The sequence below is a fragment of the Martes martes genome, assembly GCF_963455335.1.
Source record: "Martes martes genome assembly, chromosome: 4".
NCBI lineage: Eukaryota > Metazoa > Chordata > Mammalia > Carnivora > Mustelidae > Martes > Martes martes.
The window spans coordinates 136974803-136996588 of NC_137891.1; the positions used below are offsets into that span (position 1 = coordinate 136974803).

Sequence of the window (21786 nt, forward strand, 5' to 3'; positions counted from 1 at the left end):
TGTGTGTGTGTGTGTGTGTTTTCTTGAGAAAATAAGTCAGATGTGAAGGACAAAATGGAAGATAGAATGGATCAAATGTATACACATATTTTGGAACTATTGCAAAAATCCAGGCAACAATTTATGGAACCCTAAACAGAAGCAATAGCAATGTGAATAGATATGAGGAGAAAAACTGAGAGGATATGTAAGATGTAGCAAACACAAGATAAAGATTGTGTGCATTTAGGGAGGGGATGAGAGGGAGTTTTTATACAGAGTGGTGACCAAATCCTGGTTTGGGGAATAGCTGCATCAGAATGGCTTTAAAAAATAGAGTCTTTATCTTCCCCTCCATAAATCCTGACTTAGCAGGCCTGGGGTAGCAATGGGACATCTGTACTCCTTGGACATTTCTGAGTTCATTCTGCAGTAACAAGGATTATTATTGCAATGCCTAAGTTTATGGACTGGATGCCCATAAGTATGAGATAATATGATAGAGGTTGAAAGAGACTTTTGACTGAGGGAGAAGAAGGATGTGGACAAGTTTACTTTTAGATCTAATTTGGGCTACCTGTGGGAAATCTGGGTTGAGCTGGGAATATTGGTTTGGAACTCAAAAGAGAGATCTTGTTTGAAAATAGATGGTGGTAGATGAAGCTATGAGTTTGGGAGGTCATCCCAAAGGATGTATGAAATAATGAAAAAGATGGTCTGAGCCCTTAGAAACACTAAGGATGAGGAACACTTCCCTCTCTCAAGTATTTAGGGAGTGATTGGAGGAAGAAGGAATCTTCAGAGAGTAGGAAAATGGGACTATTGTTATAGAAACCGAGAGAGGGCAGGGTTTCCGTAGAAAGGAGTGGTCAACATGAATAAGAGTTATAGACATTCAAATAAGGTAAAAGGAGCAGAAAAGGGGTCACTAATTGATAAGATGGTGACCCTGGTGGCCTATGAGAGTGGCTCTAGTAACAGAGTAGAGAAGGAAGCCAAAGGATGGTAAATTAAGAAGGAAAAGAAATGTAAGAAATTAGAAACCCTAAGTAAAGATGAGCATTTTAAGAAATGTGTCAATTAGGGAAGATGAGAGACAATAACAGCTAGTCAGGTTAGGGGAATAATTTTTTTCTTTTTTAAAACTAGAAGAGGGGGCGCCTGGGTGGCTCATTGGTTTGGGCCTCTGCCTTCGGCTTGGGTCATGATCCTGGGGTCCTGGGATCGAGCCACACATTGGGCTCTCTGCTCAAGAGGGAGCCTGCTTCCCTCTCTCTCTCTGCTTGTCTCTCTGCCTACTTGTGATCTCTCCCTCTGTTGAGTGAAGGAATAAAATCTTTAAAAAAACAAAACAAAACAAAACAAAACTAGAAGAGGTGCGAGAATGCTAAGGAGAAGAAATTGTGAAGAACAGAGATTGACAGATTCCAGAGAGAGGGTGCAAACAGTGGAGGTAATTCTTTTAGGAGCACAGAGTTAATAGAGTCTAGAACACCCTGGGAGGGATTAACTATGGATGGGAGAGGCAACACTTCCATTAAAATTAAAATACAAGTAACATGCGAATGGATGCAGATAAGACTTTGGCACGAGAAAGAGGAATTGAAGAAGTTCTTACTTGATGGTCTCTGTTTTCTTTCTTTCTTTTTCTTTTAAAAAAAATCTTATTATTTATTTATTTTATTTTAGCGGGGGGCACTCACAAGCAGGGGCCAGGGGAGGAGCAGAGGTAAAGAATCTCAAGTGGAAACTGTACTGACCATGGAGCCCACGGGTGCTTGATCTTACAACCCTGAGATCATGACCTGAGCCAAAACCAAGAGTCAGTTGTTTAACCAACTGAGCCACCCAGGAGCCCAATGGTCTCTGTCTTCTTAGTGATAGAGGAGAGCCCATCTGCCTTGCTCAGGAAGATAATGTCTGCCAGGGGCCAACTTCCTCAGTAGATTTGGTGGAATGCCTAGCACAGTATTTCTCAGGTAATACAGTTAAGTAGCCAAATGAGGAAATAACAATTAAATGTTTACCATCTGATGATAGTATATGGTCAGAAATAGAATTAAGTAGAATATGTGCTCATAGAAATAGAAGTATGAAGTAGAAGTATGAAACCAACATTCAGGTTTAAAGTAGACATTAAAATAAAAAAAAAAAGAATCAAGAAAGGACTAAAACACAGAGAATTATATTGAGGAACACATAATACAGTATTTTGCATTAAAGGATTAGTTTTTAGTTTATGCAGAACAGTTTGAATATGCCATTGTATTAGACCTGCCTGATGCTCCTTTGCTCTCAGTGTTTATTTGAAGAGATAGAGCTAAGCCCTTGGTACCCTTGGTTTAATGATGAAAGCAAGCAAGTTAGTCTGTAGTATTTCCTCACCTCTACTTTGTCCCAGGGCCATTTATCCATTAGAAGCCACTGGCACACTGCCAAAGACCTACGAAAACATTTGGAAACTGAAAAAAAGTATAGGCTTCAAAATATGAACTACAAAATAAAACTCCAAAACTAAAATTAATAAAATTCTGTCAATTTCACTAATGGTCAAATTTAGTATTCATGAAACTGTCACTGACACTTAAAAATAATTTGTTGCTTAAGTTTTCTCACTTCAAGAAAACCTCGTGACATGCACAGTGATTTGCTAGAAATCATACCATACCTAAGTAATTTACCATAGTAAAGTAATTTTAAATAAAAAACAATTCCTTTACATTACAGCTGTGTGTGTTTGTGTGAGTGTGTGTGTAAAAGGTGAAGATATGGTGCATCCTAAAATGTCTGGTGTAATGTTGAAGATGTATGACAAGTGAGAGGTACAGGACATCTTATTCTCTAAAAAGACCTGCTTTCTGTTCACTCTCACAAGTGAGCTGTGTGCCTCAGTTGTCCCTTGTGTAATTTATCTCTTCCCCCAAACTGGGAAACCCATTCACTTCAATATTCTAGTTCTTGCAGTTATTTGCCTTTCTATATCTTATTGAAAAATTAAAATCTTTGTCCCCAATAAAAGAAATTTTGGTGAGGAATATGGGAGCCTTCTCTCTGCCCTTGAACTCATATTATGCTTTAAGGAACAAACAGAAACTAAAATTCCTTCAGTTGTTTTTAGGATCTATGAGAGGATGGGTTCCTGGGTTGGAGAAGACAACACATAGTATCCAGATAATCTAGATTCCCTTCTAAAATCTGTTCTGTACTCTTCAATAGGAGATCTAGAAAGTTCGAGGTACTCATAATTGTGCTAACACACTTGCCTACGTATTCCCTCTCCAATCTGCAATTTCAGGTTATATGGTTTGTAACAAGGCAAACAATCCACCTGCAGCCCCATGGCCCAGAAGAGTCCAAGAGTAGAAAAAAGAAACCAAGTACTAAATAATGTGAGCTTTTGGCATAGAATCCTTAATCCCTGTCTTTTCATGCATATTGTTTTGGGAAACATTGATTGAATAATATATAATATCGGAGAAATAGCGTAGATATTTTTGAGCTTGGAAGAACCCTAGTGTTGATATTGATGTTCCTTGGAAATATTGAGGAATTCAGTACTTTCTGTGAACCATACAATGTTTACATTTAAATGCCACTGGAGCATATTCAATCCACTGACCAAAAATCTAGAGGGAGCTTTGGGTTAATGTTTGCCTCTACTCTACTCCTAGCTATTTGTAGTGCATTGCAAAGGTACTTTGTGTCCTGATGTCTAACATTTAGGTCCCCAAGCCTAATATGAGCTTCCTGACACCAGATGTAATTTTCAGCAATATTAATTGACGAGAGATTTTGAGTTATTAGGACAATAGGATTCATCCAGCTTGGCAGCCGCTCTCTCTGTGTGACTGATCACTTTCTAAGTGCTGTATTAACAGTCTTGGATCATTGACTAATTTAATTTGAATGCAATTAATTATACAAATGTGAACTCTTCATATTTACTTTCATTAAAATTATATCACAACAAAAAGAAAATAGGTATAAATCAAGCCACATGTCCTTGCTTCAAGTATGAGTTACATCATACGTTTTAACTTTCCTAAAGTCCACACACATCTGGGAGTTCTGATCATGTGACCTTCCGTCTAAAAGAAAACTTGGATACCTCTATAATCCCATTTTTATAACATGATCTATACAGTTCTCTTTTGTACCCCAAATAGTAATATCAATGTGGGTCTCTTATGCCTAACTAATCAAATTATATGTTTAAATTTCAATTGTTTTGGAGATTTCTTCTCTTTTCTCCTTTTTAAATAGGAATTTACTGACAGAAAATGGCAGAAAAAATCTTAGAGAAGTTAGATATTCTGGATGAGCAGGCAAAGATACTCTTGGCCAGAAGAGCAAAGGTTTGTAAATGAAAGCTAAAATTAAATTTAATCATTAAAATATTATTATTTCAAATGTGAATGATTTTTAATTTTTAGTTAATGATGCATTAATTTGGAGATATAAACTAATTTGTAAAAAGCAAATAATTATATTAGTTCAAAAAGTAGACCATGTCTATTAAGAATTAATTAGATATACAGGGTAACTTCTGGATAACTGCCATATTTTTTTTTTTCTTTCAAGATTTCATTTAAATTCAGGTGAGTTGACATATAGTGTATTATTAGTTTCAGGATAGAGTTCAGTGATTCATCAGGTGCATATAACACCCAGTGCTCATTTCAACAAATACCCTCCTGAGTGCCCATTATCCAGTTTCCCATCCCCCCAGCTACCTCCCTTCCAGCAACTGTCAGTTTGTTCCCTAAAGTTAAGAGTCTAAATGGTTTGTCTCCCTCTCTGTTTTCCTCTTATTTTATTTTTCCTTCCCTTCTCCTATGTTCATGTGTTTTGCTTCTTAAGTTCCACATGAGTGAAATCATATGGTATTTGTCTTTCTCTGACTGACTTATTTGGCTTAGCATAATATTCACTCTGACTCCATTCACATTATTGCAAATGGCAAGATTTCATTCTTTTTGTTGGCTGAGTAATATTCCATTGTGCATATATGAGTATGTTTCTCTCTCTATATATATATCTATTCTTCAGTTGATGGACATTTGGGCTCTTTTCATATTTTGACTATTGGATAGCTGTCATGTTATATTAGGTTATAATGTATCTAAGGTGATGAAGATAAAAAAATCAAATAGGCAGTCAAATAGTAAATGTAACTGCTATAGTTCTCACTCATATTTTCTAACATATAAAAAGTTATTTAATTGGTTTATTAAAAAGAAGAAAATATTTGGTATAGTTACCAAATTAAAAATAAAACTCACAAAATTAAAGTAAAAAAGGTGGGACTTTTATAAAATTCAATAAAAATATTAATAACGAATATAGTTTTGGGGATGCCTAGGTGGCTCAGTTGATTGAGCATCAAACTTGGTTTCAGCTCAGGCCATGACTCCTTGGTAGTGGATGGAGCCCTGCATCTGGCTCCCTGCTCAGCAGGAGTCTCCTTCCCCTCTCCCTCTTCCTTTGCCCCTGCCTCTCTGCCCTTATGTGCTCTCTCTCACAAACAAGTAAATAAATCTTAAAAAAAAAAAAAGAATATAGTTTTAAAAACCAGGTTCTTAGCATACATGAGCAATTTAATTTGGTTACACAAAAATTTGCAAAATAATATAGCAATATAAGTAAATGAAACATAAAGAGCATCAAGTCCAAGAAATCAAGGAAAACAGCACAGAGAGGAATTCTAAAGTGACTGAACATATTTGTGAACCTGAAAATGAAAATTTTGATGCTTGAATAGTAATTTGATTTTCTTTTATTCAGAAAATAGAGAAATGTAGAAAAAACAATAAATTCATTCTGTTATCATTACCCAAATTTTGAAATTGCAAACTAGGAGTAACTTACTAAAGCAACCATATTGGACTTAAGCACTCCAAAGTTCTTTCCTCTTTCATTTTTTGTTTAAAATGAAATGTACTTTAGAAAATAACAGAGATAAATCTATTTAATTTGTCCTGAAATTCCATTTTATATATGATTAGTCCTTATACTTCTTACCTTTTACTAAAAGCTCCCTTTGTGCAAAGCATTTCAATGCATTTTCTAATTTTGTGTTACTATGCCCAATTTATGTTACTGAGAGAGGATTCTCTGGATATTCTTTTGAAAGTATATATAATCAAAATTTAAAACTTTTCTTATTTTTTTAAAGTATAAAATTAAAACATACTTTTGGAAATAAGCAACATACAAATATATATAAAGTTTATACTTAAAGAGGGGTGCCTGAATGGCTCAGTTGGTTAAGGGTCTGCCTTCGGCTCATGTCATCATCCCAGAGTCCTAGAATCCAGTCCCACATAGGGCTCCCTGCTCAAGGGGGAGCTTGCTTTTTCCTCTCCCGCTACCCCTGCTTGTGCACATCCTCTCCCTCCCTCTCTCTCTCTCTCTTCCTCTGTCAAATAAATACATAAAATCTTTAAAAAATTATACTAAAGGAAAATTACGTAAAGAAAAATTGTCTCTGGCCTCTTCAACTGTTTCCTCTTGAGGCAAACAACACTTAGCAGTTTTGGTTTATCCATCCACATTTTCTTTTGTGCTCTCACAAAGATATACAAATATTATATATGTATGTATAAATCTATATATCTTTACATATACTCATAAATATACAGTTGGGGGTGCCTGGGTGGCTCAATGGGTTAAAGCCTCTGCCTTCAGCTTGGGTCATGATCCCAGGGTCCTGGGATCGAGCCCCACATCAGGCTCTTCCCACGTCAGGCTCTCTGCTTGGTGGGAGGCCTGCTTCCCTTCCTCTCTCTGCCTGCCTCTCTGCCTAATTGTGATCTCTGTCTGTCAAATAAATAAATAAAATCTTTAAGAAAAAATAAATAAATATACAGTTGCACATACACATACATACATTTATGAAGGTGAATTGCCTCTATTTTCTTTTTCAATGACCAAAAGATGAGATAACAATATATAAATCACTTTGGCGCTTCTTTATTTTTTTAAAACTTTTTGTTTTGAAATAATTATCAACTCATAGGAAGAGTCAGAAGGACTATAGAGAGTCCCATGTCCCTTTCACCCAGTTCCCCCCAGTGGTGACATCTTATACAGGTTGTGTACAGTATCAAAACCAGTATGAGTCCCAACCCATGTTAATAACACTCGTACATTGCTCTTAACCAGACTACAGACTTTAGTTTTCACCTGTATTCATTTGTGTGTATAATTTTATTGATTTTTATCCTGTAATAGATTTGTATGATCACTACCACAATCAAGGTCAGCACATTTTCACCACCATAAAAGAATTCCCTCATGTTACTTCTCTGTATTTGTATCTATACCCCTACTCTACTCCCTGTCTACCCCTGGCAATGACTAATCTGTTCTCCATCTCTATCACAGTAATTTTGAGGATGTTATGTAAATAGAATCATTCAGTATGTGAAATTTTGAGATTGACTCTTCACTAAGCATAATGCCCTTGAGGCCCATCTGAGTTTTTGCATGAATCAATAGCTTTATTATTATAAATAATATATAGATTTTATTGCTGAGTAGCATGCCATTATATGGATGTACAGAGTTTCAATCACTCACCCACTGAAGGACATTTGGGTTGTTTTCAGTATTTTGCTTTTAAAAATAAAGCTACTTTAAAAAACAAGCTTAAAGAGAGCTGCTCTGAATATTTGTGTACAGGTTTTTGTGTGAACGTAAGTTTTCATTTCTCTAGGGTGGACACCCAAGAATGTAATTCTTGGGACAATTTCTGTCTCTTATATTCAACAAGGTTAAGGGCCAAGGTTTGATGTGAGTTCCCCTTCCCTGTGTCTCAGTGTGGAAACTGCCTTTAATAAGTAAGCTGAACTATTGTGGAATTTACCTCATTTGTTTCCCTTTTCTTGGGGATTATGCCCCCCCCCCCCCGCGCCTGCTTTCTAATGCCTGATTACAGTTGTTTTCATATGTTTTGTCTGGTTTTTTAGTTATTTACAGCAGGAGGGCAATTCCTGTAGCGCTTAATTCTTCTTTGGCAGAAGCAAAAGTTCCTATCCTTTGACTTGTTTTCAAATTTTTCATCACTTTATTCCTCTATGCAGTGCTGGAGATTTTTTTAGAAAAGATTTTGGCTCCTTAACTAACTCGTTAGCTATATCCTTTTCTCTCTTCGGTCCATTTCTATAAATATTTGAACAAAGTCTTTTGATTGCTTTCTCAACTCTATTTCTGGCTCATGCAACTAGACAAATGTTGCAGTGATTCACCTCGTTCATGGGGACAGCAAGAGCAGCAGGTTGGAGACCATGTTGCTCTCCTTCCAATAACTCAATGTATGAGTATTGTCTTTGCTTAATTTATAGGTCATTCTGAAATTCTAAATTTTAGAATTAGGAGGGAGCCTTCATGATCATCTTATCCAAAGTCTTCTCATTTCATGGATGGGCAAAGAGCATCTTAGGTCACACAACAACAGCATTAAAAAATGTTGGTACACAAGGCCCCTAGTTTACAGTCTGTAATATTTCTCCATTATTGACTGGCACATAAATTCTGTTGTGTGTGCATAAAGTGAGACTAATTTCGTTCCTTTCCACACAGGATTTTCCCTCTATGAAAAGAGCTCATTTTTTCACAATGCTGTACTTTGGCTTTCCTGCAGAAAAACATGCTTCAGAGTCAAGGAGAGAAAAATACTTCAGTTACACCCCTGACGTTTGACTTTCAGTTAGAATTTGAAGAGGATATTGTTCCATTCATATCTAAGAAAGTACCCAAGATCACAGGAGGCAATTTATACAGTATTAAAAAAGCAAAAAGGTAACCATCCTAACTACCTGAGACTTTCAGTTTGGAGTTTTAAAGCACTACTGTAGATTTGTCTTAGATTATGTAATTTGTTTTAAATGTAATCTTTGTCTAACACAGTTTATGTTTTATAGTGTTTATGAATTACAACATACTTGATCAGCATTCTGAATAGTCATCATTTACAACATATTTATTATAATATTTTACTATTACAGATGGTAATTAGGTACTAATTACAATTCTGAATTTTTAAAGAAAGACTTGTCTTGAATTCTATTACATTACCCCAAATTAATGTCAGGTTTTATTTCAAGTTTTAGACCAACAGACTGACAAAAGAAGTCCACGTAGAAAGTCAAGAAGTCAGTTTCTCTGTGTCCTTACAAGGGGTAGCCTGAGTATGTCATACTTGGTTTTCCACTGGCATTCTGTATGTGCACTATGCATTTAATTTTTCTAGGTATCAGAAATGTAGAGGAGAGCCCAAGCAAAAGAAATAATAAGATGTAGAATTAACAGAACTTCAGTCGTACATTGGTGGTGGTGGTGGGGGAGACACTATTCTTACCTCATTTATTCTGTATAACCATTCAGTGTGTTTAGTGAAGTTTTACAGATGAGGAATCCATCGGAGTGAGGTGAAATAACTTGTCCAAGGTTACACAGATAAGTGGCCCAAGCTGAATTTAAACTCTAGCAGTCTTATTTCAGAGCCTGTGCTCTCCATCATCACCACCCTGTTCCGAATGTAGAATGACTTGGGGCTTCTGGGCTTGGTAACTATGTGTATTATGACACTCTGTACTTAGGAGGAGAACATATTATGCAAAGCACATTAGGGTGGATAAGAGGATTAGGGTGAGAAGAGCTACGTTTTATTTTGGATATGTTAAGTTTCAGATGTCTGAAGGTTAATCAGGAGGCGGGGAGCATTCTTCTTCCAGGAAGCAACCCGTTCTTGCAGCAAGTCCTCTTTAGCTATGACAAAATGATTGTTTAAATAACAGAGCACAAAGCAGAAAGTTTCTGTCCTCATATCAGCAATGCTCTCCTGGTTTCATTGATTATATTGGATAGATCCAGCTCCTCCATCTCTTGAGATGCAGTTGCTGGACTTATAAGTTATGGTAATTATAATTTAGGATACTAGTCTCCACCAGTGCTTGCAAACCTCGATCCTACACCGAGCTAAGGTGTCAGATCTAATTCATACAGCTTTCAGCTTAGCCTAAACTTTATGTCATAACTGCCCCCACCTGGACCAATGACTTTCTGGTCACTGCAGGCTTCTTTCATTTCTGACCTCTAGCCTCTTTGCGATTCAAAGTGTGGTCTTCCATCCAGCAGCATCCTATCACCCCAGAACTTGGAAATGCAGAATGTCTGACCCCCTCCCAGACAGAAGCCGCGATTAACAAGATCCCCTCTGTGATTCCTGTGAACACTAACGGTAGAGAGGCACTGCTCTAGCCCAGTGAGTCTCAAACATGGAGGGCTCCTTAAAATGCAGATTGCCAGGCTGCACCTGCAGAGCTTTTGATTCAGTAGGTCTGGCTGGGGTCTGATCATTTGCATGTCTTTTGAGTCTCCAGGTAATGCTGGTGCTGCTGGGCCTGGAACGATCCTTTGAGCTCTGCTCTAGCTTATGTGCTACTCTAATCTTCTTGCCCAGCACCAACATCTGTTTATTCTGTTTTTTCCCACGGTTTGTTGAAAATCATAGCAACTCTCAATCTGGTGCTGTGGTCACCTAATTTGTGAAATCTGCCCAGGTTTGTTTGTAGCTGAGCTTTGCTTTCAGAGTAGTAGTTTTTAACCCATCTGTCCATTAGTATTACCTGGGAGCTTTAAAATAATTGGATTCTGCTTTCATTAGTTTGGAGAGAAGCTCAGGCATTAATATTCTTAAGATTCCCCAGATGATTCTTACATAAACCTGAGATTGAGAACCATTCAAATTCTTAGGGCTTCTTCCCCACTTGCCCCCAGAGACATGTTTTCCATGTTACTGTTAGTTCAGGATTTCTGCATTTCTCTTGGATAAGTGGGAATTGATAAAATATTAAAAATATCTCTTGATTAGTCTGTATATAGTCTCTAAGATTTCTCAGTAAACCCAAACCTACTCTTCTCTGCAACTTTTCATAATTGGATGTTTTACAAAATAGTCATACTCATTTTACCAAAATCCCTTTAAAAAAATACCTGACCTCTACCCTGAAACAAATAATATGTTATATGTTAATTTATTGAATTTAAATTTAAAAAATAAAAAATTAAATAAATTTAAAAATTAAAAATTACCTGGAATAAGGAATTTTTAAGAGAGAGACAAAGTGATTTCTCCATTACCTAAGTATTTAGTACTGGATTATCAGCTGAAAATGGAAATTTTACCACTTATAAAGTGGTAAGAAATAGAAAACAAGTTAGGGGCAAAGAGACAGATTAAGAGTATTTAATTGTCAGTGAAAATTACAAGAGTACTGAGGATACAATAGAAAAAGAATATTTTTTCTTTAGATTCATAGATTAATAGGGACTTCTCATTAGAAGAATTATTTTCCTCCTAAAAATAGGTCGCCTGGGTGGCTCAGTCGTTAAGCATCTGCCTTCAGCTCAGGTCATGATCCCAGGGTCCTGGAATGGAGCTCTCTGCTCAGCGGGAAGCCTGCTTCTCCCTCTCCCACTCCCCCTTCTTGTGTTCCCTCTCTCACTGTGTCTTTATCAGATAAATGAATAAAATCTTCAAAAAAAATTATTTTCCTAAAAATAAATCTACACTGAGACCTGTCAAAAGAATATTCCTTTTAGAAATAGTTATGACAGGATAAACTTGCATATGAAAAAGTTAATTAAACATGAATAGAACATTCACTTGCAGCCTATAGTGAAATTTAATTGGCCAAATTCCTTGTTCCTTTAGTTTAATACTCTGTGTGACATTAGTCTGGCACAGAGATGAAGAGAATAAGGTTTATAGGCCAGTTGCCAGGTTTGTACTTAGCTTTACTTCCTACTAGTTGTAACTTTGGACAAGTTATATAACCTCTTTGTGCCTCAGTCTCTCCTTATGCCTCAGTTTCCTTGTCTTTTCATCATTATCCTGAGGATAATAATAGTATATAGTCCATAGGGTTGTTGTGTGAGTCAAATGGATTAAAGTTAAATGGATGTGAAGAGTTTAAAATTCTCCAACATTCAGTAGGCACTCAGAAAAAAAAAAACAAAAAACCCAGCTAATACAAATATAAGCTGTATTTTTGAAATACACAGTCATATATTCCAGTCATTAAAAGTAAGATAGTAATGAGATATACAAGTCATGTTTACATATGGTAATCATTTCTAGAATCTTAGGTAAAGTAGAACTTACAGGTAAGTTGGGGGGGGGGTGCAGTGGGAGCCGGAAGGATAGAGAAGAGGGAGAATTTTATGTGAGTGGAAACAGAGATTCATGCCTCGCTTGCTACTGCCCACACTATTTCTCAGTTATGTGGGCACAGGCTCCTTCAAGGTCCCAGGAGGATTCTGAGAAGGTAACAGCCTCAACTCTAGCTCTCTGTGGGGAGAGTGTCACTACTGGGCTGAATATCCCTCTTCTCTGTAGCTGGAGGAGGACTCCTACTTATTACCTGGAGAAACCTGACATTCTATAGCAGAAGTTCTCAACAGTGACTGCCTACTTGAAAGGTTTTGGAAAATATGCTGAGTCCTGCCTAGAGATTATGATTTAACTATTGGGGAAAACTCGGGGTATCAAAACACCCTAGATGATTCTAATACACAGTTAGCAGTTTGAGAAACATTTCTAGAGGCCTCTTCTTTTGTCACTCCCTCAGTCACCCTCTTAGAACAGCTTATTTGTGGCTGATACACGGCAAAAGAATCTCATCTCTCTCTGACTGATATTACCTGAGTCTCAAATAGCCTGACCTTTATAGGTGCTGAAGAACCCACCTTCACTGAAATGAGAGGTCAAAGAGAAATCACAGGTCATTCATATGAAGGAGGGAGACAAAAACAAACAATCAGAACACGTGACTCCTAATAAAGCAGACTATGGAAGAAACAGAAGAGAACTTAAGAAAATATTTACCTTAAGGGCACAATTAATCAGGGATTTAAAAATAAATGAAGAGATTTAAAAATATTTCTAAAATAAAAAGAGATTTAAGGTAATATTTCCGGGGATTCCTGGGTCGCACAGTCAGTTAAGCATCCACCACTTGGTTTCAGCTCAGGTTATGATCTCAGGGTTGTGAGATTGAGCCCCACATCAGGCTCCATACTCAGCACAGTCTGCTTAGGATTCTCCCTTTGTCTCCTTCCGCCCCTCCCCCTCCTCTCTCTCTCTCAAATAAATTAATCTTAAATATATATATATATATGTGTGTATATATATGTTTCTAAAGTCAAAAATTGAGTAGGAAAATGAAAATAAAATACAAATGAAAACTGGATTGATAATCTAGAAGGTCAAATAGAGGCACAATCTGGAGAAAATACAAAAAAAAAAGAAATGGAAATCAGATCGAAAAGAGATATATAATAGGGTTTTAGGGTATTTGACCTATAAATATCAGGAAAGTAAGAAACATGGTAAGGAAATAAAGAAATACTAGGAAAAAATGCCCGAATTTTCAGATCAAAAAGGTTACCAAGTGCTAGACTTAGAGTAAAATTATTTGATTATTTATTTAATTCCAAAGGCAGAAAAGAATTGGTCAATAACAAAGGAAAGGAAGGCAAATGAGTTTCATACATCTCGTCTAAAACTCTGAGTCTAGAAAATAATAAGCTATTTTCAACTTTTGAAAAGAATGGCAATTGAAGAATCCTCTATTTGGATGAATCATCATTTATTTTTTATTTTTTTGAATCATTCATTTACGAGAACAAAAGACAAATTTGGGGGTATGAAAAACTTTAGAAGGTAATCTGCCTACATATTCTTTCTGAGGAATTTACTTGGGGAACTATTTTATGCAAATTAAAATTAAAATAATTAAAATAATGATTCAAACTGGAAGTCTTTATACAAAAATGTATTTGGAATTATCCCATGGCACCAGAATGAAAGCTCTGGACTTCCATCTCACAGTGGCTGCCATATAAAAACAATAAAACATTCCAAAGCATTATCAGGGAAGTGATCCATAAGAGATTTCCAGTTGGGAAGAGGCAGCTTTTAGATCAACCCCCATGCTTCCAGCTGAGCAGTGTCCTTCTTTTGCATTTCTTCCCTTTATGTGCCATTTCACGTCCATCCCATGGGTGTGCAGCAACCTTCCTTTAACTCTAACCCATCCAGTACAAAATCAAGGCCCTTACCTATACTCCCTTTAACTCAACTACAACAGGACATAATTTTCCAGGGAATTTTCCTAAATATAAAACCAAAAAAGGGGAAAGTAGAGAGCGATGAATTAAAAAAACATATAAGTAGCTCAAAGCAAATACAATTTACAGAAAACAGATTTATGATTTTATGCGAGTGAATTAACCCACCAAATTTATAATCCAGGTTTCATTCTTCATATTATATGAGAACCTAGTGGTAGGAACTCAATTTTTATTCCTAGGATCTTATCTCCTATTCCTTCTCTGCTATTGGAAAAAATTCTCCATGAATCTCCTATTTCTGTACATCTTGCAAGCAGAGGCAGAGAGAAGGAAAGAACAGTGCTTCTTACTTACCTAGCTACTGCTACCCTCTTCTTTCTTATTTGTCATCTTCTAGCCAACTCTAGTCACAACTTCTAGCCTTCCTGGTGAAATGGGTGGAGATGGTCAAAAGACAGAAACCTCCAGTTTATAAGATAAATATACGTCCTGAGGATGTAATGTACAACATGGTGGCTATAATAAAAAATACTGCATTGCACATTGAAAGTTGCTAAGGGAATAGATCTTAAAAGTTCTCATCATAAGAAAGAAAAGTTTGTAACTATGTGATATGGTGATGGATATTAACTAGACTTATTGTGGTGATCATTTCACAATATATACCTATATCAAATAATTATGTTTTACACATAAAACAGATACAATGTTATAGGTCAAATATATTTCAATTGAAAAAAAAAAAAAGCTTTTCCTGTGTACTTATATAGTAACACTGTGTTAGGCATTTGGTGGTGGTGTGGGAGATGGTGTTTGTCCCAAAGGAAGAGAAACCTCAGAATTTCTATATTTGACATAGAGCTTGCCCTCAAAAAATTGCAATCCTTACAGTTGGAAGAAGAAGAAAAAGACAAAAAAAAAAAAAAAATCTAACTCTTAAGGAGACACGGGTGATAGTTCCTCAGAGAGACCAGTTCCCTAACCAAGGAGAGCCTCCTTCAGCCACACCTCTTCAGATTCATCCACAACTCTTCCACCTCCAGTATATGTCACAGCCTCTTTTGCTAAGGATCACTAGCTTGGCAGTCAGCAATCTGCGTGCGGTACCAGCAAAATGACCCAAGCCTAGTTAGAACCTCAGTGTCCATTTTCCCCCTTCAGAAACTCAAGCATCCTTGCCATGCCAAGCAGTGGGATGCAGTGTGCTCTGATTTCTCCTCCCATTCCACCTTCCAAATTTGTTTTTATATAGCTAGACATAGGGCAAAGCAGCAAGTGTGCTAACAGGTGTGCAGCTGAAGAGTGAGACGGCAAACTCTACCTTTTGAAAAAGTCAGTCTTTATAAGTATTCCTTAGGAAACCCCAAGCCTCCCTGCTCCCTTCAACACTGAAAAGAGAAGGAAAAGCCACAGCAGACTCTATGAGGTTAATGACATAATTCTGGTGTGCCCCCCTCCCCACTACAATTTTCTGCTACTTGGGAGAAGAGGGGAATGTCTAGCCCCAAATACTGGCGGGTCTTTGTAGAATGCAGACTATTTATTGTTCCTTTTTACTCAGCTGTGGGTAAAAAATCATCTGGTCACCCTCTCTAAAACAACAGGATAGTGCCTTTCAATAACTTACTGTATTAACAAAGTAAAATCTAACACTGTACTAAATAAATATTACTCTACTGTGACTCAGTGGAGTAAATTTCAGGAATAATAAAAAGTTTAAAAAGTACTACTCATTGGCCTCTTACTATGTCACAAATACTGGCTAAGGATTTCTAAACTTTATTTTACATAATTCTTATACTAACTCTATAAAGTAGCTATTACCCGCATTTGGCCTGTGAAGGACAGAGATTCAGAGGAAATCAGTATTCTGCAGAAGTTCACATAGAGTTGAGATGCAAAGTAAGCCCCAACTCCAAAGTCCACACTCTTTTAGTTCACCATACGGAAATTCATATGTAAAAACACCTCTATATATTCTGGAAATGTATTTGAAAAATGACTTAGTAAGATAAGGCTAAAAAAATGATCTCCTTAATAAGACTGTATAGCCAACATCATCCTTAGGGGGTAACACTTGACACATTCCCATTTAAATTGGAAGCAGAAGGATGATGCCCAGTCTCACTATTCTGCACTATTCTAGAAGTGCTTGCCAGTGATGTTAAATAAGAACATAAGACAAAAATGTAAGTATTTTTAAAAGAACAGATAAATCATTTTATGAAGATTAAATGATTATTTACAGAAAAATCCAAAGAGAATAAAATAAAATCTCATTGGAAATTATAAGATTATAAGAAAGTTTAATAAAAATTTACCAGAACAGTTTGTGTACTCAACATGTTATTACACATGTACTTACTATGTGTCAGTTACTGTTCTAGGTGCTGGGTATACAACAGTGAGCAAAACAGACTCACTCTCAATTTACATTTTAGGATAAGGTGAGGAGACAGATATTAAACTAAATGAGCAAATGAATGTATAATATAAATCCACTAGTGATAAATACTATGAAGAAAAATATAGTAAATTGAAGGAATTAAGATTGATAGGGATTACTATTTTAGATAGAGAAGGGGACAGAAAAGACCTTTCTGAAGACATGGAAATTTGAGTAGAGTCTTAACAAAATTCTCTCTTACAACTTAAGGAAGTAACCTTTGGCAGTAGCCAGGGGAAGAATATTGCAGGCAGAGGGACAAGCAAATACCAAGGTCCTTAAGTGAGAGCTTAAGTTCCTTTCTCATTAGATCAAAAAGCTGGAAAATTCATGCTGCTTCAATGTGAAGGTGGGGGGTTGTGTATGCACAGAGAGAGCCCTAAAGGGGCATTAAATGGAAGTTCCTCTACTTAGAAACATGAGCAATGGGGAGACAGTTTCTGTCTTGGAGTGGGAATTTTGAAATTTATTTGAGTCTAGTAGGAAACAATGGGAGAGAACTATCACTTACATTCATATTTTATGGATGCCACCATAGTTGCACTGGGATTAGACTGTAGGGGATGAGTGATAGCAGAGAGAGCCAACAGAAGGCAAGAGACACATGGAAGTAGCTTGGATGGGAGATGAAGGTGTCTTGGACTAGGGTAGAAGTAATGAGGAAAGTAGTAGTTAAATTTGGGATGTGTTTCAAAGAAAGATCCAGTGAGATTTCTCAACAGTTGGGAATGGGGAGTGAGAGAAAGAGAAATCAAATATATTGTCAAGTTTTTTTTTTTTTTTTTTTTTTTTTTTTTTTTAAAGATTTTTATTTATTTATTTGACAGAGAGAAATCACAAGTAGGCAGAGTAGCAGACAGAGAGAGGGAGAAGCAGGCTCCCCGCTGAGCAGAGAGCCCGATATGGGGCTCGATCCCAGGACCCTGGGATCATGACCCAGGCCGAAGGCAGAGGCTTTAACCCACTGAGCCACCCAGGCGCCCCCTATTGTCAAGTTTTGGCCTAAGCTTCTGGTTGAATGGAGCTGGGGAAGCCTCAAAGAGGAACAGATTGGGAAGGAAGCAAAAGCAAGGATTTGGTTTTCAATGTGTTGAGTTTGAGATGCCTATAATATACCTAACAGGAGAAGTCATGTAGCAGTTGGATATATAAATCTGAAGCTCAGGGGAGAGTTTGAGGGATTATAAATTATAAATTATAATTATAAACCTGGGAGACATCAGTCTATAGGTAATATGTAAAGATGTGAGATTAGATATCAACTAAAGGTGAGTTTCTGAGGTTGAATGACTGAGTCACAGCGTTTAGTGGTCCAAAATATGAATTATGTAATATTTTATTATTATATATTACTTTATTAACTTTATTACATACCATCAATAGCCAGTTAAAGGATTTAGTGGAGAAAATGTCCTTTACAATAAATAAGTGCTGTCATCCTATCTGGTCTACTATTCTGGTATCTGAACTGACCGTAACTCTGTGTCCCATGACTTTAACTCAGGTCTGACAATGTCTCCAATATGTAATTTAATGAATTTCTAGCATATTTTTAAAAGGTTAATCAGCTTATGAACTATAGTTTTCTAGAGTTCCCCCAATCCTATGACAACAGCAGTTTCCTATCTGTCGGTATTTCAAGTGATTATCACCAATATTTTCATCTCCAGGTTAGTCCCATCCTTTTACATTTTGTATTGTAGTATTATTAATACGACGACATCTAATCTATATTACTGGGACTTAACCACATTTCTCCAAATTTATTTTTTAGATTAGTTTCATAGATTTTTCTGATTATTTTAATTTAGATTAATTTTATTTTTTCTAGGTATGTCTTCTTCAAAAATGAACCTGAACCTAAAAAGAGTGATTTTGAAAAGTTAAATTTAAGATCACACTTTATACAAACAAATATAAAAAATCAAGAAAGCAAGTCAATAGGTAATGCTCTGTGTAACATATTTACTTCTCCTTTAGTTTATTAATGAGTGCTTTTATTATATACTTTGTTATTTATTAATGTGTGCTTAAAAGTTCTTGATAATTTGATGTCTCTGTTGAAAGAAATTGCTTGAAAGTATAGGGCTCATAACCACAGCATGAGAGATTTCACAGAGCCAAAAAGGAGAATTTCCTAAGAGGAAGTGATGTTTGATACCAAAATGGGCAATTTATACAAGTCACAAATTAAGAATATATTTTTATGTTTATTTTTCTAGAAAGAAAATATCTAAGTTTCCTTTCAGGTCAACCCTTAGAGTTTTCTTGTTACTGTTAAAAAAAGAAATCAAGTGTGGACATTTTGCTTAAAAACTTATTTTATAGAAACTGTAAAGTAAAGGATCTTTCTTTGAAATTTAAGGAGTCTGTAAGCTAGGAACTAATGCTGCAGATCTTCAGAGAATTTGAGTTTTGTGTTGCCTTTGTTTTTCTTTCTCTGGGATTATCAAGAATCATTCAATTCAAGGATTCAAAAAATCATTCTCATTGACCTCTTGGACTGAGGCTCCTTGACTCCACATTGCCTTATACTGCCTCATTTCTCTGAAACACTTAATCATCTAAATTCTCAAAGGATTTGTTTGCATACACTCTCTCTACTTCCTCAGCTTTTCTTCAAACTTCAGAAAACTTCAGTCTGGTTTTTGCCTCCACCATTCTACTGAAGCTACTCTAATCAAGAGTACCAAAGATCTCCATTGCTAAGTGCAAATAATATTTCTATGCTTTCATTTTCTTCCACTTTTCAACACAAATATAGTTGGTTGATCACTCCCTCTTCCTTAAAACTCTCCTCTTTGGGATTTTAGAACCCATATATCTTGTTTTTCTGCTCTATCAGTCTTCAGTCTCTCCTTTTAATTTATCTTCTCCATCATTAAAATAGTGTACAATTGACCCTTCAACAACATGGGGCTTAGAGGCACTGACTCCATTGCAGTAAAAAATCTGCATGTAACTTTTGATTCCCCCAAAACTTAACTAATAGCCTACTGTTGACCAAAAACCTTTCTAATAACATAAACACATATTTTGTGTATGTATTATTATATGCTATATTCTTATAATAAAATACACTAAAGAAAAAATATTAAGAAAATCATAAGGAAGAGAAAATGCGTTTATAGTACTGTACTGTATCCAAAAAATCCATGGATAAATGGACTCCTGTAGTTCAAACCTATGTCACTCAAGGATCAACTGTATATCACAGTTTATCTATTCTACTGTTGAAATTTTGGGTTTTTGGTTTGTCAGCCATTACAATGCTGAATGAACATTCTTGTTTATGCATCCTGCTGTATACGTGTTAAAACTTCTTGAGAGTGTATATCCAGGATTTATATTGCCAAGTATACTTATCCTCAACTATAATAAATACTGGCAAACTTTCCAAAGTAGTTGTACCAATCTGTACTCCCATCAGATTTGTGAGAGTTCTTTTTGTTCTGCTTTCTTGCTAACATTCAGAATTGTCTGATTTTTATTTTGGTACACATAATAGTATATGATTGATTATGTTTTAATTTACATTTCCATGATTACCACTAAGTTTGAGGACTTCTTCATAACACTAGGATCAATTAAGTGAGCCTTACCTCATTTTATTTCCAAAATTTTATTTATTTGAGAGAAAGAGAGAGTGTGTGCGCATAAGCAGGGGGAGGGGCAGAGGGAGAGAAAGAAGTAGACTCCCTGCTGAGCACGGAGCCTGAAGCCTGGCTTGATGTGGGGCTTGATCTCAGGATCCTGAGCTCATGACCAGAGCTAGAGTCAGACACTTAACCAACTGAGCCACCCATGTGCCCCTTATCTCATTTTAAAAGTAGGTTTTTGTCCTTTTCTCATTGATTTCTTTATATATTCTAGTCACTAGTTTTTTGTTGGTTTTATGTATCATGAATATCTTCCCTTTTCTCTCTCTCTCTCTTTTTTTCATTCTACGGTGTCTTTTTGATGAAATTCTTTGACTTTAATAAAGTCAAATATACCAGATCTTTCCCCCATTTGATAAGTATTTTTTGTTCCATATTTAAGAAATGTTTCTCTACTCTGTGGTCATAAAGACCTTCTCCTAGTTATCTTAGAAAAGACTTTAGTTCTTCTTTTTATGTTTAGGCCTAAACTCTATCCAGAATTAAATTTTGAGTGAGGTAAGGGTCAAATTTAATTTTTTTATGTGGATATAGATATCTCAGCATGTAATTTGAAAGGCTATTCTTTCCCTAGTGCTCTGGGCTCTTTGCTCTGGGACTCTTATTCTGTTTCATTATTTGTCTATTTACCATTAATGCCATACCACATTAATTTATGTAGCTTAAAATAACCCTTGAATCTTGTAGAGCAAGTCTTCCAATTTTGTTCTCCAAGAATATCATGGATATTTTCTATTTTCCATTATGATTTTTTTCTCTTACCCATTAGTTATTTAGAAGTACGTGTCTCCACTCAAAATAGTTGAGATTTATCTTTTTTTTATTAAGATTGTTTTTTTATTTGTCAGAGAGAGTGAGCACAAGCAGGAGGAACAGCAGGCAAAGGGAGAAAGAGGCTTCCTGCTGAGCAGGGGGCCCGATGGGAGACTGGATCCCAGGTGCTTAACCGACTGAGCCATCTAGGCGTCCCTATTTGAGGCTTTTCTCTTTCTTTCTTTCTTTCTTTCTTTCTTTCTTTCTTTCTTTCTTTTTTTAAGATTTTATTATTTGACAGAGAGAGGCACAGCAAGAGAGGGGAACACAAGCAGGGGGAGAGGGAGAAGCAGGTTTCCCACTGAGTAGGGAGCCTGATGCAGGGCTTGATCCCAGGACCCTGGGATCTTGACCTGAGCCTAAGGCAGACACCCAATGACTGAGCCACCCAGGTGCCCCTATTTGAGGCTTTTCTAATTATCCTTTTGACTATAGCTTTTTAGCACAATTACATAGTTGTTTGAGGATACAGTCCGTATGATTTCTGTCCTATGTAATTAATTAGTGTGTGTTTATCACTCACTATATGGTTAATTGTTGTAAATGCTCTGTATGTGCTTGAAAATACTGTATATCCTACAGTAGTTGAGTACAGTGTTCTGAATATGTCTTTTAAGTCAAATTTGTAGCCTGTATTTTTCAACTCTTTTATATCCTTATTGATTTTTCTGTTTGCTCTTCTGACAGTTTGTGAGAAATTTCATACTTGCACTTTTCCATGTAGTGTCAAATTTTGCTTTATAGATTTTT

General features: G+C 36.2%; 1 protein-coding gene across 1 annotated transcript in view; it reads left to right on the forward strand.

Moving 5' to 3' along the window:
- Nucleotides 1–4296: 4296 nt before the first annotated feature.
- The window catches only part of LOC308341687 (uncharacterized protein C1orf141 homolog), a gene marked incomplete at both ends in the record, with an annotated part of 43731 nt that continues 26241 nt past the window's right edge, over nucleotides 4297–21786 (forward strand). The window contains 5 exon segments of the mRNA XM_080801690.1: nucleotides 4297–4335; nucleotides 7754–7774; nucleotides 7778–7816; nucleotides 8624–8781; nucleotides 18396–18508. Of these exon segments, the coding sequence (XP_080657816.1) occupies nucleotides 4297–4335; nucleotides 7754–7774; nucleotides 7778–7816; nucleotides 8624–8781; nucleotides 18396–18508 (370 nt within the window).